Source organism: Myiozetetes cayanensis, unplaced genomic scaffold (assembly GCF_022539395.1).
Source record: "Myiozetetes cayanensis isolate MyiCay16 unplaced genomic scaffold, myiCay2020 scf106, whole genome shotgun sequence".
NCBI classification, from domain to species: domain Eukaryota; kingdom Metazoa; phylum Chordata; class Aves; order Passeriformes; family Tyrannidae; genus Myiozetetes; species Myiozetetes cayanensis.
In genome coordinates, this window is record NW_026086672.1 from 75022 (window position 1) to 93208 (window position 18187).

The 18187-nt window shown below is 56.6% G+C and overlaps 3 protein-coding genes and 1 long non-coding RNA gene across 4 annotated transcripts; 1 reads left to right on the plus strand and 3 right to left on the minus strand.

Annotated features, from left to right (window-relative positions):
- Positions 1–63: 63 nt before the first annotated feature.
- WDR46 (WD repeat domain 46) lies at positions 64–7621 on the minus strand. The gene is given in 16 exon segments (XM_050306003.1): positions 64–272; positions 566–667; positions 1016–1111; positions 1306–1400; positions 1727–1752; positions 1754–1872; positions 2147–2300; positions 2732–2831; positions 3535–3670; positions 4635–4785; positions 5161–5265; positions 6014–6075; positions 6346–6433; positions 6863–6975; positions 7351–7431; positions 7526–7621. Coding segments are annotated over 16 exon segments (1650 nt in total). The 5' UTR covers positions 7547–7621; the 3' UTR covers positions 64–71.
- Positions 7622–8108: 487 nt separating this feature from the next.
- Positions 8109–9960, minus strand: RPS18 (ribosomal protein S18). Its single transcript, XM_050306002.1, has 6 exons — positions 9834–9960; positions 9425–9523; positions 9264–9350; positions 8754–8855; positions 8491–8582; positions 8109–8249 (listed from the first exon to the last, which is right to left on the minus strand). Exons 1-6 carry the CDS (start codon positions 9834–9836, stop codon positions 8174–8176), a joined length of 459 nt encoding a protein of 152 aa, XP_050161959.1. The 5' UTR covers positions 9837–9960; the 3' UTR covers positions 8109–8173.
- Positions 8864–9183, minus strand: LOC126635066 (uncharacterized). Its single transcript, XR_007627490.1, has 3 exons — positions 9150–9183; positions 9047–9086; positions 8864–9016 (listed from the first exon to the last, which is right to left on the minus strand). It is a non-coding gene; the product is annotated as an uncharacterized LOC126635066 (long non-coding RNA).
- VPS52 (VPS52 subunit of GARP complex) lies at positions 9932–18123 on the plus strand. Its single transcript, XM_050305998.1, has 20 exons — positions 9932–9946; positions 10073–10154; positions 10490–10542; positions 11075–11150; positions 11475–11542; positions 11785–11960; positions 12414–12564; positions 13048–13148; positions 13234–13366; positions 13792–13847; positions 13936–14071; positions 14334–14489; positions 14885–15003; positions 15347–15470; positions 15883–15978; positions 16145–16252; positions 16504–16569; positions 16882–16993; positions 17237–17355; positions 17698–18123. Exons 6-20 carry the CDS (start codon positions 11788–11790, stop codon positions 17842–17844), a joined length of 1797 nt encoding a protein of 598 aa, XP_050161955.1. The 5' UTR covers positions 9932–9946; positions 10073–10154; positions 10490–10542; positions 11075–11150; positions 11475–11542; positions 11785–11787; the 3' UTR covers positions 17845–18123.
- The last annotated feature ends 64 nt before the right edge of the window (positions 18124–18187 follow it).

An 18187-nucleotide genomic window follows, 5' to 3' on the forward strand; every position in this document is an offset into this window, starting at 1 on the left:
GGGATGCCAAAAAAGCGGGATCCCCCAAAAACCACCACAGGATGCCCCAAAAATGGAGCCCCCTCCCCAATTTATTTCTTGAACCGCTCCAGGGCCCCTTTTTTTTGAGGGGGGCCCCCCTTTTTGAGGGCAGGGACCCCTTTTTTGGGGGCAGGGATGCCCTTTGCTCCCTTGCCCTTCTTTTTTGGGGGGTCCATCCCCTTCTTCCCCCTCTTTTTGTGGGGCTCCTCCTCCCTCTTCTCCTTCTCCTCCAAACTCTGACGGATTTGGGCCTGAAAAAAGAAAAAGCGGGTTCAAGAGGCACCCCTTCCCCAAAATGCCCCTGGACCTGCAACCCCCAGCACCCCCCAATCCCCCAAATCCTCCCCCGATACCCCAAATCCTCCCCAGAACCCCCAAATTCACCTCAGGACCCCCCAAATCCCCCCATACCGCCCCTCCCAAGATGCCCCAAATCCCTCCAGGACCTCCCCAATACCCCCCAAAACCCCCTCCAAATCCCCCCACATCGCCCATAGACCCCCCCAAATCCCCTCCCACCCACTTCCCCCTCCCAAAAGCTTACCCTGAGCTCCTGGTGGGCCACTTGGCGCTTCCTGTGCTGGGGGTCCCGACCCTTCGCCTTCCTCCGGGGCCGGAATTTGGGCTTGGAATGGGGGTCGTAGCCCTGGGGGAGGGGGAGGTTCAGGGTCATCCTTGGGGGGGATCTGGGGGCTCCTGGGGTGGACTTGAGGGGATTTTGGGTGGTCTTGAGGTGATTTTGGGGGGGTCCCTGGGTGGTTTTGCAGGTCCTTTGGGGAGTCCTGGGGCAGTTTGGGGAGTTCTGGGGGGATTTAGGGTGTCTTGGGAGGGCTTTGGGGAGTCCTGGGGTGGTTTTTGGGGCACCCACGGTGGTAGTTTGGGGGTCTCTTGGGGGGTCCTGGTGTAGTTTGAGGCATCCAGGGGAGTATTTTGGGGGCTTCTGGGGAGTTGAAGCCCGAATTTGAGGGGTGGGACCCCTCAAAAAATCCATTACCAGGCGCTGGATCCTCTCCTGGTGCTTCTGCTCCAGCCCGGCTGTGTCCACCAGGGACAGCAAGGAAGGGTCTGGGGTGATCAGCTCGGATGGAATCTGGGGAAAAAACGGGAATTTCGGGGTCAAAATGGGAATTTTGGGGTCACAGAGAGGGTTTGGGGGGATTTGGGGGGTTTGGGGAGCATTTGGGGGGGATTTAGGTGGGTTTGGGAGGATTTGAAGGGGATTTGGAGAAGTTTTGAGGCTTGAGGGAATGTTTTGGGGTCAAAATCCCCTCCCCATATTTGTACCTTCTCCAGCAGCGCCTTCACCTCCCACTCCTGGCGCTGCCTCCGGCTCCGGAAGGGATTGTTCTCCAGGGCGTCAAAATTGGGCTCCCCCGCCCCTTTGGGGACGATTTTGGGGAGCTCAAAGTTAGGGGGGGGGATTTGGGGATATCCCCCCCAAGGTCGGGGGGAAGACCGTGGGAATTGCCCCCCAAATCCACCGGAAATATCCCCAAATCCCCCCCAGATCCTCCAAAATCCACCAAAAATGCCCCCAAATCCCTCCTAAAACCCCTCAAATTTCCCCCCATTTCCCACAGCTCCCTCCCAAACCCCCCTCAAATCCCCCACCAAAGGCCCCTCAAATCCCTCCCAAAGCCCCTCAAACCCCTCAAATCCCCCCAGCTCCCTCAAAACCCTCCCAAATCCCCTCCCCAAATCCCACCTGGCACGAGCAGGCTGGAGAAGCCCCCCGTGCCCCACCCCCAGCACGTCCTCGAAGGGGCAGAACCTCAAACACTGGGGGGGTTTGGGGGGTCGGTGCTGCAGGAAGGGCCGGGGGGCATCCCCTGTGCCCACCCCGGGGTACACCTGGGGGGGGAAACAAGAGTTTGGGGGGGGGTGAGGAGGTTTGGGGGAGATTTAGGGGGATTTGGGGGAGTTTGAGGGGATTTGGGGGGGATTTGAGAGGGGTTGGGGGGATTTGGGGGGTTCACAGTGGGGTTTGGTGGAATTTGAAGGAGTTTGGAGGGACTTGGAGGGATTTGAGGAGAATTTGAGGGAGTTGGGGGGGGGGGGTTGGGGGTCCCAGGTTGTGTTTTTGGGGTTCCCAGGGAGCATTTTGGGGTGTTTTTGGGGGTCCCACCTGCACCAGGTCCCCGCAGGTGGCCGCCAGGAGCCCCCTCTGGCTGAATTCCAGGTCGGCAGCCCCCGCTGGGACCCCCCACTCGTGCAGGACCCCCCAATTCCGCAGGTCGAAAATCCGCAGCTTCCGGTCCAGCCCCGATGTGGCCATCAACCTGAGGGGGGAGGGGAGGAACCCCCCAAAAATCCATCAGGGGTGAGGGGGGGGAACCCCAAAATATGCCCAGGTGTCCCAAAATCCTGAAAATCCATCAGAATCTGATGGAAATCTGTCAAAATCTGACTGAAATCCATCAGAATTTCACTGAAATTCATCAAAATCTCACAGAAATCTGTCAAGATCAGGTCAAAATGCAATCAAAATTTGTCAAAATCTGATTGAAATCTGTAAAAATCTGGCCGAAATCCACCAAAACCCGACCAAAATCCTCCCAGGGCCCCCCCCCCAAAATCCATAAAAATCTGATGGAAACACATCAAAATCTGACAGAACTCTGTCAAAATCCGACCAAAAATCCCTCAGGGACCCCCAAAATCCCCCTAAATCCTCTGCTGGACCCCGAAATCCGGGTTTTGGGGGCGGTACCTGCCGGTGGGATCGACGGCCACCGCCCGCACGGCCCCGCGGTGCGCCAGGATCTGGGACACGGGCTCCTCGATGTTGGGGCTCCACACGGACACCGTGCCTGGAAAAGGGGCATCTGGGGCTCAAAAAGGGGTCACAGGGGGGAGGAAACCTCCAAAATCTGTCGGGGAGTCCTGAATTTTATGGGGGATGCCTGAAATTTAATTGGGAACCCTCAAAGTTCAGCCGAAATCCCCCCAAAAAAATTCCATCGGGAAACCCCCAAATTTCATAGGGAACCACCAAAAATTCCATCAGGAACTCCTTGAATTTCATCAAGAACTCCCCCAAAAAACCCATCAGAATCCATCAAGGACCCAAAATCCACTGGGAACCCACCCAAATCCCTCAGGAACCCCCAAAATTCCACCAGGAACCCCAGCATCCCAAGATATCCCCCAAATCCATCAGGAACCCCTCAAATCTGCCAAGAACCCCCAAAATCCCAGAATTCTTCCCCAAATCACCAGGATTTTCCCCCCAAATCCATCAGTATCCCCCTAAAATCCACCAAAACCCCCCCAGATCCCTCAAGAACCCCCCAAAATCCCTCAGAAACCCCCAAAATCTACCAAGAACCCTCCAAATCCCCCAAAATCCCAGCATGAACCCCCGAGATCCTGGGAATTCCCTCCCAAATCCACCAAGAACCCCTCGAGATTCCACCGGGGACCCCCCAAAACCCCTGGATTCCTCTTCCCCCCCCATTTCCAGCAGGAACCCCCAAAATCACGTGAATTGGCCCCAAAAGGGGTCCCTGTCACCGTTGGGGTGTCCCAGGTGCACGAGGGCGTTGTGGGGGTTTTGGGCCATCACGGCCAGGCGGCCCCGGCGGGGCCGGAGCGTCGACACCTCCTGGCCCACCGACACGTCCAGGAACTGCAGCAGCCCCCGCTCGCTCTGGGGAGAAACAGGGGAAAATGGGAAAAAACAGTGAAAAATGGTGAAAAAATGAGCAAAAACGGTGAAAAAATGGGGAAAAACGGGCGAAAAATGGGGAAAAAATGGGATTAAAAAAGGACACCTCCTGGCCCACCGACACGTCCAGGAACTGCAGCAGCCCCCGCTCGCTCTGGGGAGAAATCGGGGGAAAATGGGAAAAAACAGTGAAAAAACGGTGAAAAACGGTGAGAAACGGTGAAAAACGGGTGAAAAATGAGCAAAAAATGAGCAAAAATGGGAAAAAAAATGGGATGAAAAAAGGACACCTCCTGGCCCACCGACACATCCAGGAACTGCAGCAGTTCCCGCTCACTCTGGGGACAAAACAACCAAAAGTGGGCAAAACTGGTGAAAAAGTGGCAAAACCAAGGAAAAATGGTGAAAAAATTGGCAAGAAACAGGCAAAAAATGGAGAAAAATGGACCAAAAACAGGTCAAAAAACAAGTCAGAGCATGGCAACCTCCTGATCCACCAAATTATCCGGGGACTGCAGCAGCCTCTGCCTGCTCTGGGGAGAAATCATCAGAAAACAGGCAAAAATGGGTGAAAACTGGAAAAAAATGGGGAAAATAGGAAAAAAATTATGGAAAATGGGTAAAAATTGATGCGAATTGATGATGGGTAAAAATTGGGTAAAAAACGGCCAAAATTGACCAAAAATGATGGAAATCAGACAAAACCCGATAGAAATTGTCCAAAATCGCGGGAATTGACCCCAAACGGGGTCTGTGGGGGGCTGGACTCACGGCAGTGATGAGCAGGAAGTGGAAGGGCAGGAACTGGAGGCGCAGCACCCCCGGGAATGAGCCGAAAATGGGTAAAAAATGCCCGGAATTGGGTAAAAAATGACTGAAATTGACCGAAAATTGCTGTAAATTGCCCCAAATCGCGGGAATTTCCCCAAATCAGGGTTGGACTCACGGCAGTGACGAGCAGGAAGTGGAAGGGCAGGAACTGGAGGCGCAGCACCCCCGGGAAGCGGCGCAGAACGTGCAGCTCCAGCCCCTGGCTGTCGTACACCTGCAGCCACCGGCGCTGCGCCACCGCCAGCAGGGACTCGCTGTGCAGCCACCTGGGGGGGAAATGGGAAAAAATGGGGACTTCAGAAGAAATAAGGGGGGTTTTAAGGGCAATAACGGAGATTTTAGGAGAAAAAAATGGGGGTTTATGCGACAAAACGGGCGTTTGGTGGGGATTTTGTGACCAAAAATGGGGGGTTTGGGGAGGAAAACCCAAATCGTTCCCAGTCACTCCCAATTCCCTCCCACTCCCTTCCCACTGGCCCCCCACCCTCCTGCTCCCCTCCCAGTGCTCCCAGTCCCTCCTATTCCCCTCCCAGTCCCCCCCAGTCCCCTCCCAGTTTCCCTGTCCCTTCCAGTGCCTTCCAATCCCTCCCAATCCCCCCCCAGTCCTTCCCAGTCCCCCCCCAGTTGCTCCCAGTGCTGACGTGAGGTCGTTGATGGTCTCCAGGACGTTGAACTCGCTCAGGAGCCGCTTCGAGTTCCAGTCCAGGGCGGCCACGTGGCCTCGGGCACCCCCCAGCAGCAGGAACCTGCCAAAATGGGTGTACTGGGAGCACTGGGAGCACTGGGAGGGTTCCAGTCCAGGGCAGCCACGTGGCCTCGGGCACCCCCCAGCAGCAGGAACCTGGGGATAATGGGTGTACTGGGAGCACTGGGAGGGACTGGGAAAGGATTGGGGGGCACTGGGAAGGGACTGGAAGGGGATTGGGGGGCACTGGGAGGGACTGGGAGCACTGGGAGGGTTCCAGTCCAGGGCGGCCACGTGGCCTCGGGCACCCCCCAGCAGCAGGAACCTGCCAAAATGGGTGTACTGGGAGCACTGGGAGGGACTGGGAGAGGATTGGGGAGCACTGGAAGGGGACTGGAAGAGGATTGGGGGGCACTGGGAGCACTGGGAGGGTTCCAGTCCAGGGCGGCCACGTGGCCTCGGGCACCCCCCAGCAGCAGGAACCTGGGGATAATGGGGGTACTGGGCATACTGGGAGGGACTGGGAAAGGATTGGGGGGCACTGGGAAGGGACTGGAAGAGAATTGGGGGGCACTGGGAGAACTGGGAGGGTTCCAGTCCAGGGCGGCCACGTGGCCTCGGGCACCCCCCAGCAGCAGGAACCTGGGGATAATGGGGTACTGGGAGCACTGGGAGGGGATTGGACACCCCCCAGCAGCAGGAACCTGGGGGGGAGGGGGGACTGGGGGCACTGGGAGGGACCAGAGACCCCCCAGCTGGTCTGTGCTGATCCATACTGGTCTATACTGGTTTATACTGGTGCAGCTCACCTGCCATTCCGTGTGTAATCCACCCTGTAGGGCCCGAACTGTTCCAGGCGCAGCTCAAAGTGCTGGGGGGGGACACACCCAAAAACGGCCTTTTTTACCCCAAAATTGACCTTTTTCGCCCACAAAACATCCCTTTTCCAGCCCCAAATTACCCCTTTCCCAAAAAATCTCCCTTTTCCCCCCAAAAAACACATTTCCCCCCCCCAAACACATTTTTCTCAAAAAACCCCATTTTTTCTCCCCAAAAATCCCATTTCCCCCCCTCAAATTCCAGTTTTTCCTCCCAAATCCCAGTTTTTCCCCTCAAATCCCATTTTTCCCCCCATTCCCACCTTGCTGGCGCTGGCCACGTCCACGGCATCGGCGATTTCCCGCTGGGAGATGGTCGTGGGATCCTCCCCCTCTTCCACCTCCAGGAACCTGCAAAGGAGGGTTTGGGATCAGCCCTGAGGCATTTCAGGGGATCAGGGATGGATTTGGGATGATCCTGATGCCTTTTGGGGGATTCCAGTGGGGATTCTGGGGGTTCTCTGATGGATTTGGGATCATCCCCAGCGATTTGGGATCAGTCCTGAGGAATTTGGGATCACCCCTGAGGGATTTTGGGGGTTCCCTGATGGATCTGGGGTCATCCCCAGGGGTTTTGGGGCAGTCCCAGATGGATTTTGGGGGATCAAGGATGAATTTGGGATGATCCTGAAAAATTTGCCATCATCCCAATGTGGTGTCTTTTGGATATTTTTTGGGTTATTTTGGAAGGCATTTAGGAGTATTTTGGGGCATGTTTTTTAGGGTGGTTTTAGGGTGTTTTCTGGGGTATTTTGGGGGTGTTTTAGCGGGGGGTCTCACCCCGGCTCCTCGGGCAGGAGGGGCTCCCATCGAGCTGCTTTTTCAGCCGCCTCTTTTTCCTGCTTTTCCAAGTTTTTCAGGTGCCACCGGAGACGAGGGGTCACGGGGCGGGGCTGGGGCAGGAGAAATGGGAGAGGTCACCCCAAAATTCTCTCCCTGGGACCCCAAAAACATCCTCAACCCCCCGAAAAAAACCCCAAATACCCTCTGTGACCCCCAACCCCCTCCCAAATGCCCCCGGGACCCTCCAGCCCCCCCAAGTCCCCCCTCCCAAATTCCCCTGGACCCCAAAATCCCCTCAAATTCCCACTGTGATCCCCAAAGCCCCTCAATTCCCCCAACCACCTCCCCAAAAAACCCCGACCCCTCCTCTCCCCCCAAATCCTTCTGTGCCCTCCCCAACCCCGCCCCGGGACACCCCAAACCCTGTGACCCCTCCAAAAACCCCCAAATCCCCCCCAAAAGCCCCAACCCCCCTCCCCTTTTACCGCCTTTTCCGCCGCCCCCCTGAGGAATCGCTTCACTCTGGGCTTCGGCACCGGGGCAGGCCCAGGAAACGGGTCCGTGCGCTGCGAGAAAACAGGGAATGACACTGGGAAAGGCCTCGGGACCCCCTAGAACCGGCCCCGCCGCCCCAAAGTTTTGGGACCCCCAAAAAGTTACCCCCGAAACGCCGCCCTCCATCTCCACCACGCCGGACCGCCGCCGCCACTTCCGGCTGCGGAGCCAATCAGCGCAAAGGCAGGGCGAAGCGGCGCCGGAAAGCCCTGAAGGCGGGAGGCGCCATGTTGGGTGAGGGCAAAGCGTGCGTTGGGTGAACCGGGAGCGCCACTTTGGGCGTGGGCGGCGCCATGTTGGGTGCGGGTAGGAAGGGAAGGTTACGACCATATTTGTTGAGGGCGGATGGAGCTGGCGTGGGCATCGCCATGTCTGTTGAGGGCAAATGAGGGTACGGCGCTTTTGAAAGCCCTCCCCTAAATCTGGGGATCCCCCCTCTCATTTTTAGGGACCCTCCCACACCCCCCCTCCTTTTATCCCCCTAAACCACCTTGATTCCCAAAACGTTTCCTCCCCAACAACTGTTCCCAAAACACCCCTTTTTACTCCCTGGAACCCTGCCTTTCAAAAAAACCCTCTCCACTTTTATTTCCAAACCACCCCCAAAACATCCACTTTTCCTCCCCCAAATCCCCCCTTCTCCTCCCCGAATAACGACCTCCCCATCGTTTCCAAGGAAACCGACGCCTTTTTTTTTTTTTTTCCAAAATCCTTTTTATTGGCCAGAAAATTCCCACGTTTTCCTGGAATTCCTCATTTTTTCTTGGACACTCCCACGGTTCTCCCGCGCCGGCCCGTTGTCTTCGTGTGCTGGCCCCGCACACGCAGCCTAGGAGGGGGTCCACAGTTCATCCCAGTGCTTCCAGTGCTCCCAGTTCATCCCAGTCCCTCCCAGCATCCTCCAGTTTGTGCCAGCACCTCCCAGTGCCTCGTTACGGGGAACAACTCCCCGATTTTGGTAATGGAATTTGCCCAGGTGTCTCCCAGGTGTATTCCATGCGTCCCAGGTATCCCAGCTGTCCCCAGGTGTGTCCCAGCTGCCCCCAGGTGTGTCCCCAGGTGAGTCTCACCCCCAGAAGTGCCTGAGCCCTCGGTGTGCCCGGATCTTCTTGAGCCGCTCCAGGTCCTCGCGCAGTTTGTTGTCCAGCCCGTTGGCCAACACCTGGAATTTGGGACACACACAGGTCAGGGGGCACCTGGGGCAGGTCAGACAAGCAAAAGGACAGCTGAAACACATAAAATGACACCTGGGACAAATGAACAGACACCGGGGATGGGTAAGGGGCCACTTGGGACAGATGAGACGACACCTGGGCCAGGTGGAAGGACCCACCTGGGAGTATTTGCCGTCCTTGACGTCTTTCTGCCTGTTGAGGAACCAGTCGGGGATCTTGTACTGCCGGGGGTTCTGCATGATGGTGATCACCCGCTCCACCTGCACGAGGACACACCTGTCACACACCTGGGGACACACCTGGGCCCAGCTGGGGACACCTGACACACCTGGGACACACCTGTCACACCTGGGGACAGCTGGGGATACGCCTGGGACACACCTGTCACACCTGGGGACATACCTGTCACACCTGGGGACAGCTGACACACCTGGGGATACACCTGTCACACCTGGGGATACGCCTGGGACACATGGGGACAGCTGACACACCTGGGGACATACCTGTCACACACCTGGGGATATGCCTGGGACACATGGGGACAGTTGACACACCTGGGACACACCTGTCACACACCTGGGATCCCCGAGCCCCCCAAAAGCATCCCCAAGCCCCCTCAAAGCATTCCCCCCCCCCGACCTCCAAGCCCCTCGAAAGTGCCCCCAAACCTCGTCCTCGGTGAGTTCTCCCGCCCTCTTGGTGAGGTCGATGTCCGCCTTGCGCAGCACCACGTGGGCGTAGCGGCGCCCCACGCCCTGCCAGGACACACGGGGGGGTCACAGGGGGGTCCCCTGAGTCCCCAGGACACCCCCGGCGCCCCCAAGCTCACCTTGATGGCGGTGATGGCGAAGGCGATCTTGCGGCGACCATCGATGTTGGTGTTGAGCACCCGCAGGATGTGCTGGAACTTCTCCGGGATCACCAGGGACTGAGGGGACACACGGGGGAGGTGGCACGCCGCTTCCCGGGGACTCTCCGCCACCCCCCTGCGTCGCCCCCGGTCCCAAATATCCCCCAATGCCCCCCAGCCCCAGGGTCCTCCATGAGGGGACCCTGGGCCGCCATGCTGGGGGCGCGCGGGGTGTCCGCACCTACGCCCGTTTTTCTCCCCATCTCCCCTCGCCGCCGCCCCATTCCCGCCCCGCCGCTTCCCGGTGACCCCTCGCCATCCCCTCGCGCGGTCCCCCGCCCTGCCCCGGCGCCGATGGCGGCGGATCGGGCGCGGGGTTTGTTCCCACCATGGCTGCAGCCTCCGCTCTGCGCCGGGCCCTGCCTGGGAGGAGGAAGAAGCCGGAAGTGACGTCAGCGCGTCGCCGCGACGCGCGGGGCAAAGATGGCGGCGCAGGCGGAGGTGGCTCCGGGAGCGGGAATTTGCGGGGGGTTTGGGGGGTCCTGGGGGATTTTTTCTGGGGGTCCTAGGGGGCTGAAAAGGGTCTGGGGGGGCTCAACGAGGGGTGCTGAGCCGCGTGTGCCGCAGGTGGCGGCGGCGGAGGCGCCGCTGGGGGCGGAGCTGGAGGCGGAGCTGGACCTGGAGGGGGCGGAGCTGGAGGAGGTGGACGGTGAGTGAGGGAAGGAGGGCGCGAGGGCGGGGTGGGGCGGTGCCTGGAGAAGGGGCGGGGCTAAGACCAAGGGGGCGTGTTCAGGTTGGGGGTGTGGCGAGGCCTGATATGTCCAAAGGGGCGTGGTTTGGGTGGGTGTGTCCAACGGGGGTGTGTTCTGTGGGGGGCGGGGCCAGGGCACACCTGTGTTGGGGAGGGGACATTGGGGCTCCGTTTTGGGGACATTTGTGGGGGAGGGGACCCAGGGAACTTTCTCCCCCCCTGTTTTCCCCCTTTTCCCCCAATTTTTCCCCCGGTTTTTCCACTTTTCCCGCCATTATTCCCATTTTTCCCAGTGCACATCCAGGAGAACCTGGAGGACGCTTTGGTGCAGGAGGCCCTGAGGACGGTGAGTGTCCCCTGGGAGGGTTGAGGACACCCTGAGGACACTTTAGGGACAGTTTTTGAGTATTTGGTGCGATTTTGGGGGCTGGGGACCCTTTTAAAGGGTTTGAGGACACTTTTTTGGGGGTTGGGAGCATTTTAAGGGGAGGTTGGGGCATCTGGAGGGGGTTGGAGACATTTTTGGTGACGTCTGCATCACCTTGGGGACACATTAAGTACAGTTTTAGGGCGGGTTGGGGCCTTTTTGTGGGGGTTGGGGGGATTTTGGGGAGCTTGGGGACAATTTTGCAGGGTTGGGGCACTTTGTGAGCATTTTTGGGGGGTTGGGGACATTTTGGGCGGGCTTGGGGACACTTTGGGGACAGTGTTCGGGGCATATTGGGTGTTTTTTGGGGTGTTCGGGACACTTTCAGGGGGATTTGGGGACAGTTTAGGGGGGTCTGAGGACAAAGTGGGGGCATCCCAGAGTGGCAGGGGTGTCTCTGGTGTCCCCAAATGCCCCAAAATGTCCCCAAAATGTCCCCCACTTTTTGCAGGGCGTGGACCTGCTCCAGTATTCCCGGCATGTGGAGCTGGAGCTGCAGGAAGTGGAAAGAGCCTCCATCCAGGACTGTATCCCAAATTTTTGGGGGGTCCCAAGGTGTCCCAAAGTGTCCCCAAGGTCCAAGGCCTCGAAAAATGCCCCAAAATCTCCTGAAAATGCCCCCAAACTGCCTAAAAATGGCCCTAAATGCCCCCAGATTGTCCTCATGGTGTCCCCAAATTCTCCCCAATGTCCCCACCTTCCTCCAGGTGCCCCAACCCCCCCAAAACTGTCCCCAGTGGCCCCCAAATGTCCCCAATCCCCCTGAAAATGCCCTCAAACCACCCCAACTCCCCCAAAACTGTCCCCAAGTCTCTCCAAATTGTCCCCAAAGTGTCCTTGACCCCCCCCAGACATCAAGGAGAGCGAGAACATCGCAGAGCTGCACAACCAGATCACGGCCTGTGATGCCATCCTGCAGGTGAGCGGAAGAAACCACCCCAAAATGGCCCAAAATCACCCTAAATGGCCCCAAAATTGCCCCAAATGGCCCCAAATTGTCCCAGACTGTCCCCAAATGCCCTAAAAACTGTCCCCAAGCCCCCTAAAACTCTGCAAAACTGTCCCAAAACTATCCCAAACTGTCCTAAGTGTTGCCAAAACTGCCCCAAATGTCCCCAAACCGTCCACAAATGTCCCCCAAGTGTCCCCTGTGCCCCCCAGCGGATGGAGCAGATGCTGAGCTCGTTCCAGTGTGACCTGAGCAGCCTGAGCTGGGAGATCCGGGCCCTGCAGGACCAGTCGGTGGCCATGAACCTGCGGCTCCAGAACCGCCGGAATGTCCGGGAAAAGCTGGGACAGCTCCTGGATGAGCTCGTGGTGCCCCCGGCCATGATCAGGTGGGGCTGCAAAACCAGGAAACAGGGAAAAATCCCAGGGATTTTAGGGGGAAAACAGTGATTAGGGGCTCTAAAGTTGGCAGAACAGGGGAAAAAAGGGGATTTGGGTCACAAAACCCAGGAAAAGAGCGAAAAAATGGGGATTTGGGACAAAAATTCTGGGAGAACAGGGAAAAAAAAGGGGATTTGGGTCTCAAAATCTGGGAAAACAGGAAAAAAAGCTGGGGTTTGCGGCTCAAAAGTTGAGAGTTTGGGGAAATAAAAGAGGATTTGGTGTACAAAACCTGGCATTTTTGGGGAAAAAAATAGGGATTTGTGGAATCAAACCCGGGATTCCTTGGGAAAAAACAAAGATTTAAGGTGCCAAACTTGGGCTTTTGGGGAAAAAATGAGAATTAGGTCCCCAAAACCCAGGATTTTGGGCTGTACTGGATCCGATCCCTGTTTTCCCAGTGCAATCCTGGAGGCGCCGGTGACGGAGCCGGAGTTCCTGGAGCGGCTGCGGGAGCTGGACGGGAAGATCGGGGCGGTGAAGGAGCAGGCGTTCCGGGACACCCTGGCCTGTGCCGACGTCCAGCACGTCCTGGACAAGCTCAAGGTCAAGGTGGGCAGCACCTGCAAAATCCCTGGGAACGGCCCTGGAATTCCAAGGAATGCCCAGAGTTTCCAGAAGAACCCCAGACCACAGAATAGTCACTGGGAGGGACTGGGAGGCAAAGCCCAGCACATCCTTGACAAGCTCAAGGTCAAGATCCGTGGAAATGGTCCCAGAATTCTTGGGAATGGCCAGGATTCCAAGGAGTGGCCAGAGTTTCAAGGAGAGCCCAAAAAAACAGTGGGAGGGACTGGGAGACTGGGAATCAGGTGGGAGAAGCTCAAGGTCAAGGTGGGGAGACCTTCAAAGATTCAAGGGAATGGTCCCAGAATTCCAGGGGATGGCCAGAATTCTCATGGGAATGCTCAAAATTCCTAAGAGAGTCCACAAAACTAGTGGGAAGGCACTGGGATGGACTGGGAAGGACTGGGAGCACTGGGAGCCCTCCCAGCCCTTCCAAATCCCTCCTTTGATCCCAAAATCCCCCCTCAGGCTGTCACCAAAATCCGGGAATTTGTCCTGCAGAAGATTTACTCCTTCCGCAAACCCATGACCAACTACCAGATCCCCCAGGATTCTCTCCTCAAATACAAGTAAGGGAATCCCAGGGCTGGAATTTTATGGGACTGGGGTGGTGGGGGAGCCCAAAAAGCTTGGAAAAATTCCTGTATTTCCCAGGTTTTTCTACCAGTTCCTGCTGGGCAACGAGCGGAACGTGGCGCAGGAATTGCGGGATCAGTACGTGGAGACGGCCAGCAGGATCCACTTCTCCTACTTCAAATCCTACACTGGGCGCCTCATGAAGATCCAGGTGGGAATTCCCAGGCTTTGGGAATGCTGGGGAGAGGCTGGGGGAGTGGGTTTTTTTGCAGTGGATCCAATTTGGAATCCCCAGGGAAGGTTCACGTTAAGTCTGGAGTTGGTTGTTGGGTAAAGATCTGAGTGGGAATTGGGGCAAGGAATTTTGGGATGCTGATCCAACTTTTGGGATGCTGATCCCAGTTTTTGGGATGCTGAGAGGGTTTTGGGGGGGCTTTCTTGGGGATGGATCCAACTTGGAATCATCGGGAAAGGTTCGTGTTGCCTCCGGAGTCGTTTGTTGGGTGAAGATTTGGGTGAGAATTTGGGGCTTCCCAGAGAATTTTAGGATGCTGATCCCAATTTTAGCAGGAAACACTCCTCCCAGATATTTGGGAAGCTCATCTCACCTTTTCTCCTTCCTTCTGTTTTCCGCAGTACGAGGAGGTGGCGGAGAAGGACGACCTGATGGGTGTGGAAGACACGGCGAAGAAAGATATCCTTGGAATTCTGAAGGGGGTGGGGGGGGCTCCCGGGAATTCTGAGCGTGCGGGAGCATCCCAAAATTCCTTGACAGCGGGCAGGGTTCTTCTCCAAGCCGTCCCTGAAGAACAGGAACACCGTGTTCACCCTCGGCAACCGCGGCAGCGTCATCGCCCCCGCCGAGCTCGAGGCGCCCATCATCGTCCCCCACGCCGCCCAGAAGAGCGACCTCAGGGTCACTGGGGGCACTGGGAGGGACTGGGGGGCACTGGGAGGGACTGGGAGCACTGGAACAGACTGGGAAGGACTGGGAGCCTAGTGCAGGGAAAAAAAAGCTTAAAAAACGCCAAAAAAACCGAAAAAAAAGAAAAGAAAAACCCCCCAAAACAACAAATACTGCCTCGTTTCCCCCCTTTTTTTTTTGGGACGCATCCCAAGGTTTTTCCCGAGGTTTTTCCCAAGGTTTTCCCTAATGTTTTCCCTGTTTTCCCCCCAAGTACCCGTTCGAGTCGCTGTTCCGCAGCCAGCACTACGCCCTGCTGGACACGAGCTGCCGGGAATTCGCCTTCCTCTCGGAATTCTTCCTCGTCTCCGGCAATTCCGCCCAGGAATTGTTCGACGCCGTCATGGGGAAGACCCTGGCCATGTTCCTGGTGGGGATTCCTGGGAATTTGGCAGGCCTTGGGGGGTTTGGGGTTTTTTTTGAAATGTTTTCCTTGGCATTTTGTTTTTTTTGGGGAGGGGGGTTTTTAAGGGTTTTTGGGGGGATTTTGTTTTTTTTTCTGGGAGGATTTTTGAGAGTTTTTTTGGGATGTTTTGCCTGGGAGTTTTTGGAGTTTTCCTGGTATTTCTTGGAGTTTTCTCTGGGATTTTGGGGGATTTCCCATGGATTTTGGGATGGTTTCCTGGTTTTGTGAAAGTTTCCTGCTATTTTGGCAAATTTCCCTGGGATTTTGGGATATTTTCCTGGGGACTTTTATACAGCCGGTTTTCCCTGGGACTCCCGGGGAATTTTTGGGATCTTGATCCATTCTCTATCCCATTCTAGAGGCACATGGAAGGGTTTGTGTCCGATTGCTACGACGGCATCGCCGTCTTCCTCTGCATCCACCTCGTGCTGCGCTTCCGAGGCATCATGGCCAAGAGGAATGTCCCTGCCGTCGACAGGTCAGGAAACACCCTCCAAAGTCCACTGGGAACAACCCAAAACCCACTGGGAATGCCCCAAAATCCAATGGGAAGGCCTCAAAATATACAGGGAATGCCCCAAAATCCACAGGGATCTTGCAAATTCAACAGGGAGATCAGGAAACTCCCCAGAATCCCTCAGAAAACCCCCAAACCCATCCCAGATCCCCCAAACCCCCCCCAAAATCTATCAGTGATCCCCCAAATCCCTCAGAAACCCCCCCAAATCCATCCCAGATCCCCAACCCCCTGCCAAATCCCTCAGAAATCCCCCCAAAACTCACCTGGGATTCCCAAATCCCCCCGAATCCTGTTTTTGCAGGTACTGGGGGTCTCTGCTGGCGCTGCTGTGGCCGCGCTTCGAGCACATCCTGGAGCTGCACATCCAGAGCATCCAGAGCACCGACCCCCAGAAACTGGGATTCCTGGACACGCGGCCCCACTACGTGAGCTGGGAATGCCAGAAAGGCCAGGAATTCATCCCCGGAATTTGAGGGCAGGGGAGGTCTGGGAAGGCTGGGAATTCATCCCAAGTTTATGAGCAGGGAGAGTCTCGGAATGCTGGGAATTCTTCCCCTGATTCATCCCAAATGGAGCTCTAGAATGCTGGGAATTCATCCCAAATCTGGGGTCAGGGGGAGTCCGGCAATGCTGGGAATTCCAAAATGCCAGGAATTTATCCCAGAATTCCTGGAGTTCACCCAGAGTGGGGACTGGGAGCAATGGGAGCCCTGGGAATGCCAGGAAAGGCTCTGGAATTCCATGAATTCCCACAGATCATGCGGGGTGGGATGGGGGGGGGATGCTGGGATCCCAGAAATGCTGGGAATGGCTCCGGAATTCCGGGAATTCCCGCAGATCACGCGGCGTTATGCGGAGTTCTCCTCGGCCATCGTCAGCATCAACCAGACCTGCCCCAGCGACAGGAGCGACGCCCTGCTCAGCAGGCTGCAGGTACTGGGGGCACTGGGAGGGACTGGGGAGCACTGGGAGGGGAGTGGGAGGGACTGGGACAACACTGGGAGGCACTGGCAATTTCTCACCCTTTTCTCCCCTTTCTCCCCCCTTTTCTTCCCCAATTTCCCCTCTTTTTCCCCTCTTTTTCTCCCCCCGTTCCCAGATGGAAGTGGAGAACCTGGTGCTCCGCGTGGCCGCCGAGTTCCCGTCCCGCCGGGAGCAGCTCGTCTTCCTCATCAACAACTATGACATGATGCTGGGGGTGCTCATGGTAAAACACCCTAAAACACACCAAAACACCCTAAACCCCCCCAAAAACTGCACCAAAATAGCCTAAAATAGTCCAAACCTCCCAAAATCCTTCAGGACCCCTCCATATATCTCTCCAGAAATGCTCCCCCCCCAAAACCCTTCTATGACCCCCCCAAATTTCCCCATAACCCCCCCAAACCCTCCTGTGACCCCCCAATTTCCCCCCAAACCCCTCCTGATTCCCCAGTTTTGGTTGTGTCCCCCCCCCAGGAACGGGCGGTCGAGGAGAGCAAAGAGGTCGAGGGGTTCCAGCAGCTCCTTTCAGCCCGAACTCAGGTGAGACCCCCTCTCAAAATAAATGCCTAAAATAATCCTCCTCTAATTGTCCCCCCTTTTTTACACCCCCCCGCTTGTGTTCTCCTTTTTTCTCTCTGTTTTTTCCCCTTTTCCTCCCCTTTTTTCTCTTTTTTTTCAGTTCTTTCCCCCCCCCCTCAGCCATTCGTGGAGGAGCTGTTTCTGTCGTCAGTTCCCACCTCTCACCTCTGATCCTGTTGCTAGATGTCGTTAATCGGTTGTCAGTGCCGTTGTTATTTAATCGTTTTTTTGTTAAATCTCTGCTTTTCGCGCCTTTTTCGGGTCCCCCCTCAGGAGTTCGTGGAGGAGCTGTTGGCGCCCCCTTTCGGCGGCCTCGTCACCTTCGTGCGTGAGGCGGAGGCGCTGCTGGAGCGAGGGGAGGGCGAGCGCCTCAAGGGCCACGAGGGTAAAAAAAATCCCTGGAATTCTCGCCGGGAACACCGGGAACGGAGGGGGGAGGCGGGAAATGCCGCGGGAATGCGCGTGGGTGGGGGATGAGGGGGGTGGTGGGGAGGCAACTGCCTCAGGCTGGGTAAATCCTGGGAATTCTGGGTAAATCCCGGGAATTCATGCCGGGAATGCGAATTTATTTCCAACATAATCCTGGGGTTATTTTCCTCCCTTCACTCCTGTGACATTCCCGTTCCAGCCCGGGCCACGCAGCTCATCCGGGGCTTCTCCAGCACCTGGAAAAGCTCTGTGGAATCCCTAAGCCAGGACGTCATGAGATCCTTCAGCAACTTCAAGATTGGCACCAGCATCATCCAGGTGGGAATTCCCCAGGAACCCGGAATTCCATTGGCTTTTTTTCCCAATTGACTTTGTTTTTTTCCCAATGACTGGGTTTTAATCCCTTTTTCCACCTTTTCCCCCCAACCCTTTTCAACCGTTTTCTCCCTGTTTCTCCCCATTTTTGCCACTTCCTGTTTTCTCCTCATTTCCCCCCTTTTTTCCTTGTTTTCCCCTATTTCCCCTCCCTTCCCACTTTTCCTCCTCTTTTCCTATTTTCCCTTTTTTCTTCCCCCTCCTCCCTTCATTTTTTCCCCCTCTCCTCCCCCTGGCCCTCTGCCCCTTCTTCCCCTGGAATTGCTGTGATTCCCGGTTTTCCAGGCGGCCCTGACACAATTGATCCAGTTCTACCACCGCTTCCAGAAGGTTCTGGAGCAGCCACCACTCCGGACGCTCCCGGCACGCTCCGACCTCATCAACATCCACCACCTCATGGTTGAGCTCAAGAAGCACAAACCCAACTTCTAGGGGGGCCGCAAAATCCTGGGAATCCCCCCCAAAATCCCTGGGAATCTCCCAAATCCCTGGAACCCCTGAAATTCCCACTTTTCCACCCCCAAATTCCACGTGGGAATAAAGGACCAAGGCTCCCTGTGATGGGTTAGTGCTCTGGGGGTGAGGGGAGTTTAGGGAAAGCTGAAGGACCCCGAAATCCCTGGGAATGCCCCTAAAATTCCACTGACACCCCCAAACTTCCCCACTTCCCCCCCAAATTCCATGTGGGAATAAAGGGACTGAAGGCTCCAAGTGTTGGTTTTATTGCTGCTGGTGACAGCCGGGGGGATGGGAGGGGGAGCTTTGGGGGTGTTGG

Coding starts and splice junctions, on each gene's coding strand:
- RPS18 (XM_050306002.1), bottom strand. Junction 8,856..9,263: donor GAGAACTCACCGAGGACGAG/GTTTGGGGGCAC, acceptor GTCCTCGTGCAG/GTGGAGCGGGTGATCACCAT. Junction 8,250..8,490: donor GGGCTCAGGCACTTCTGGGG/GTGAGACTCACC, acceptor ACCCCCTCCTAG/GCTGCGTGTGCGGGGCCAGC.
- VPS52 (XM_050305998.1), top strand. CDS start 11,788: ATGGAGCAGATGCTGAGCTCGTTCCAGTGTGACCTGAGCAGCCTGAGC. Junction 11,961..12,413: donor GTGCCCCCGGCCATGATCAG/GTGGGGCTGCAA, acceptor CTGTTTTCCCAG/TGCAATCCTGGAGGCGCCGG. Junction 16,570..16,881: donor TCCTTTCAGCCCGAACTCAG/GTGAGACCCCCT, acceptor GTCCCCCCTCAG/GAGTTCGTGGAGGAGCTGTT.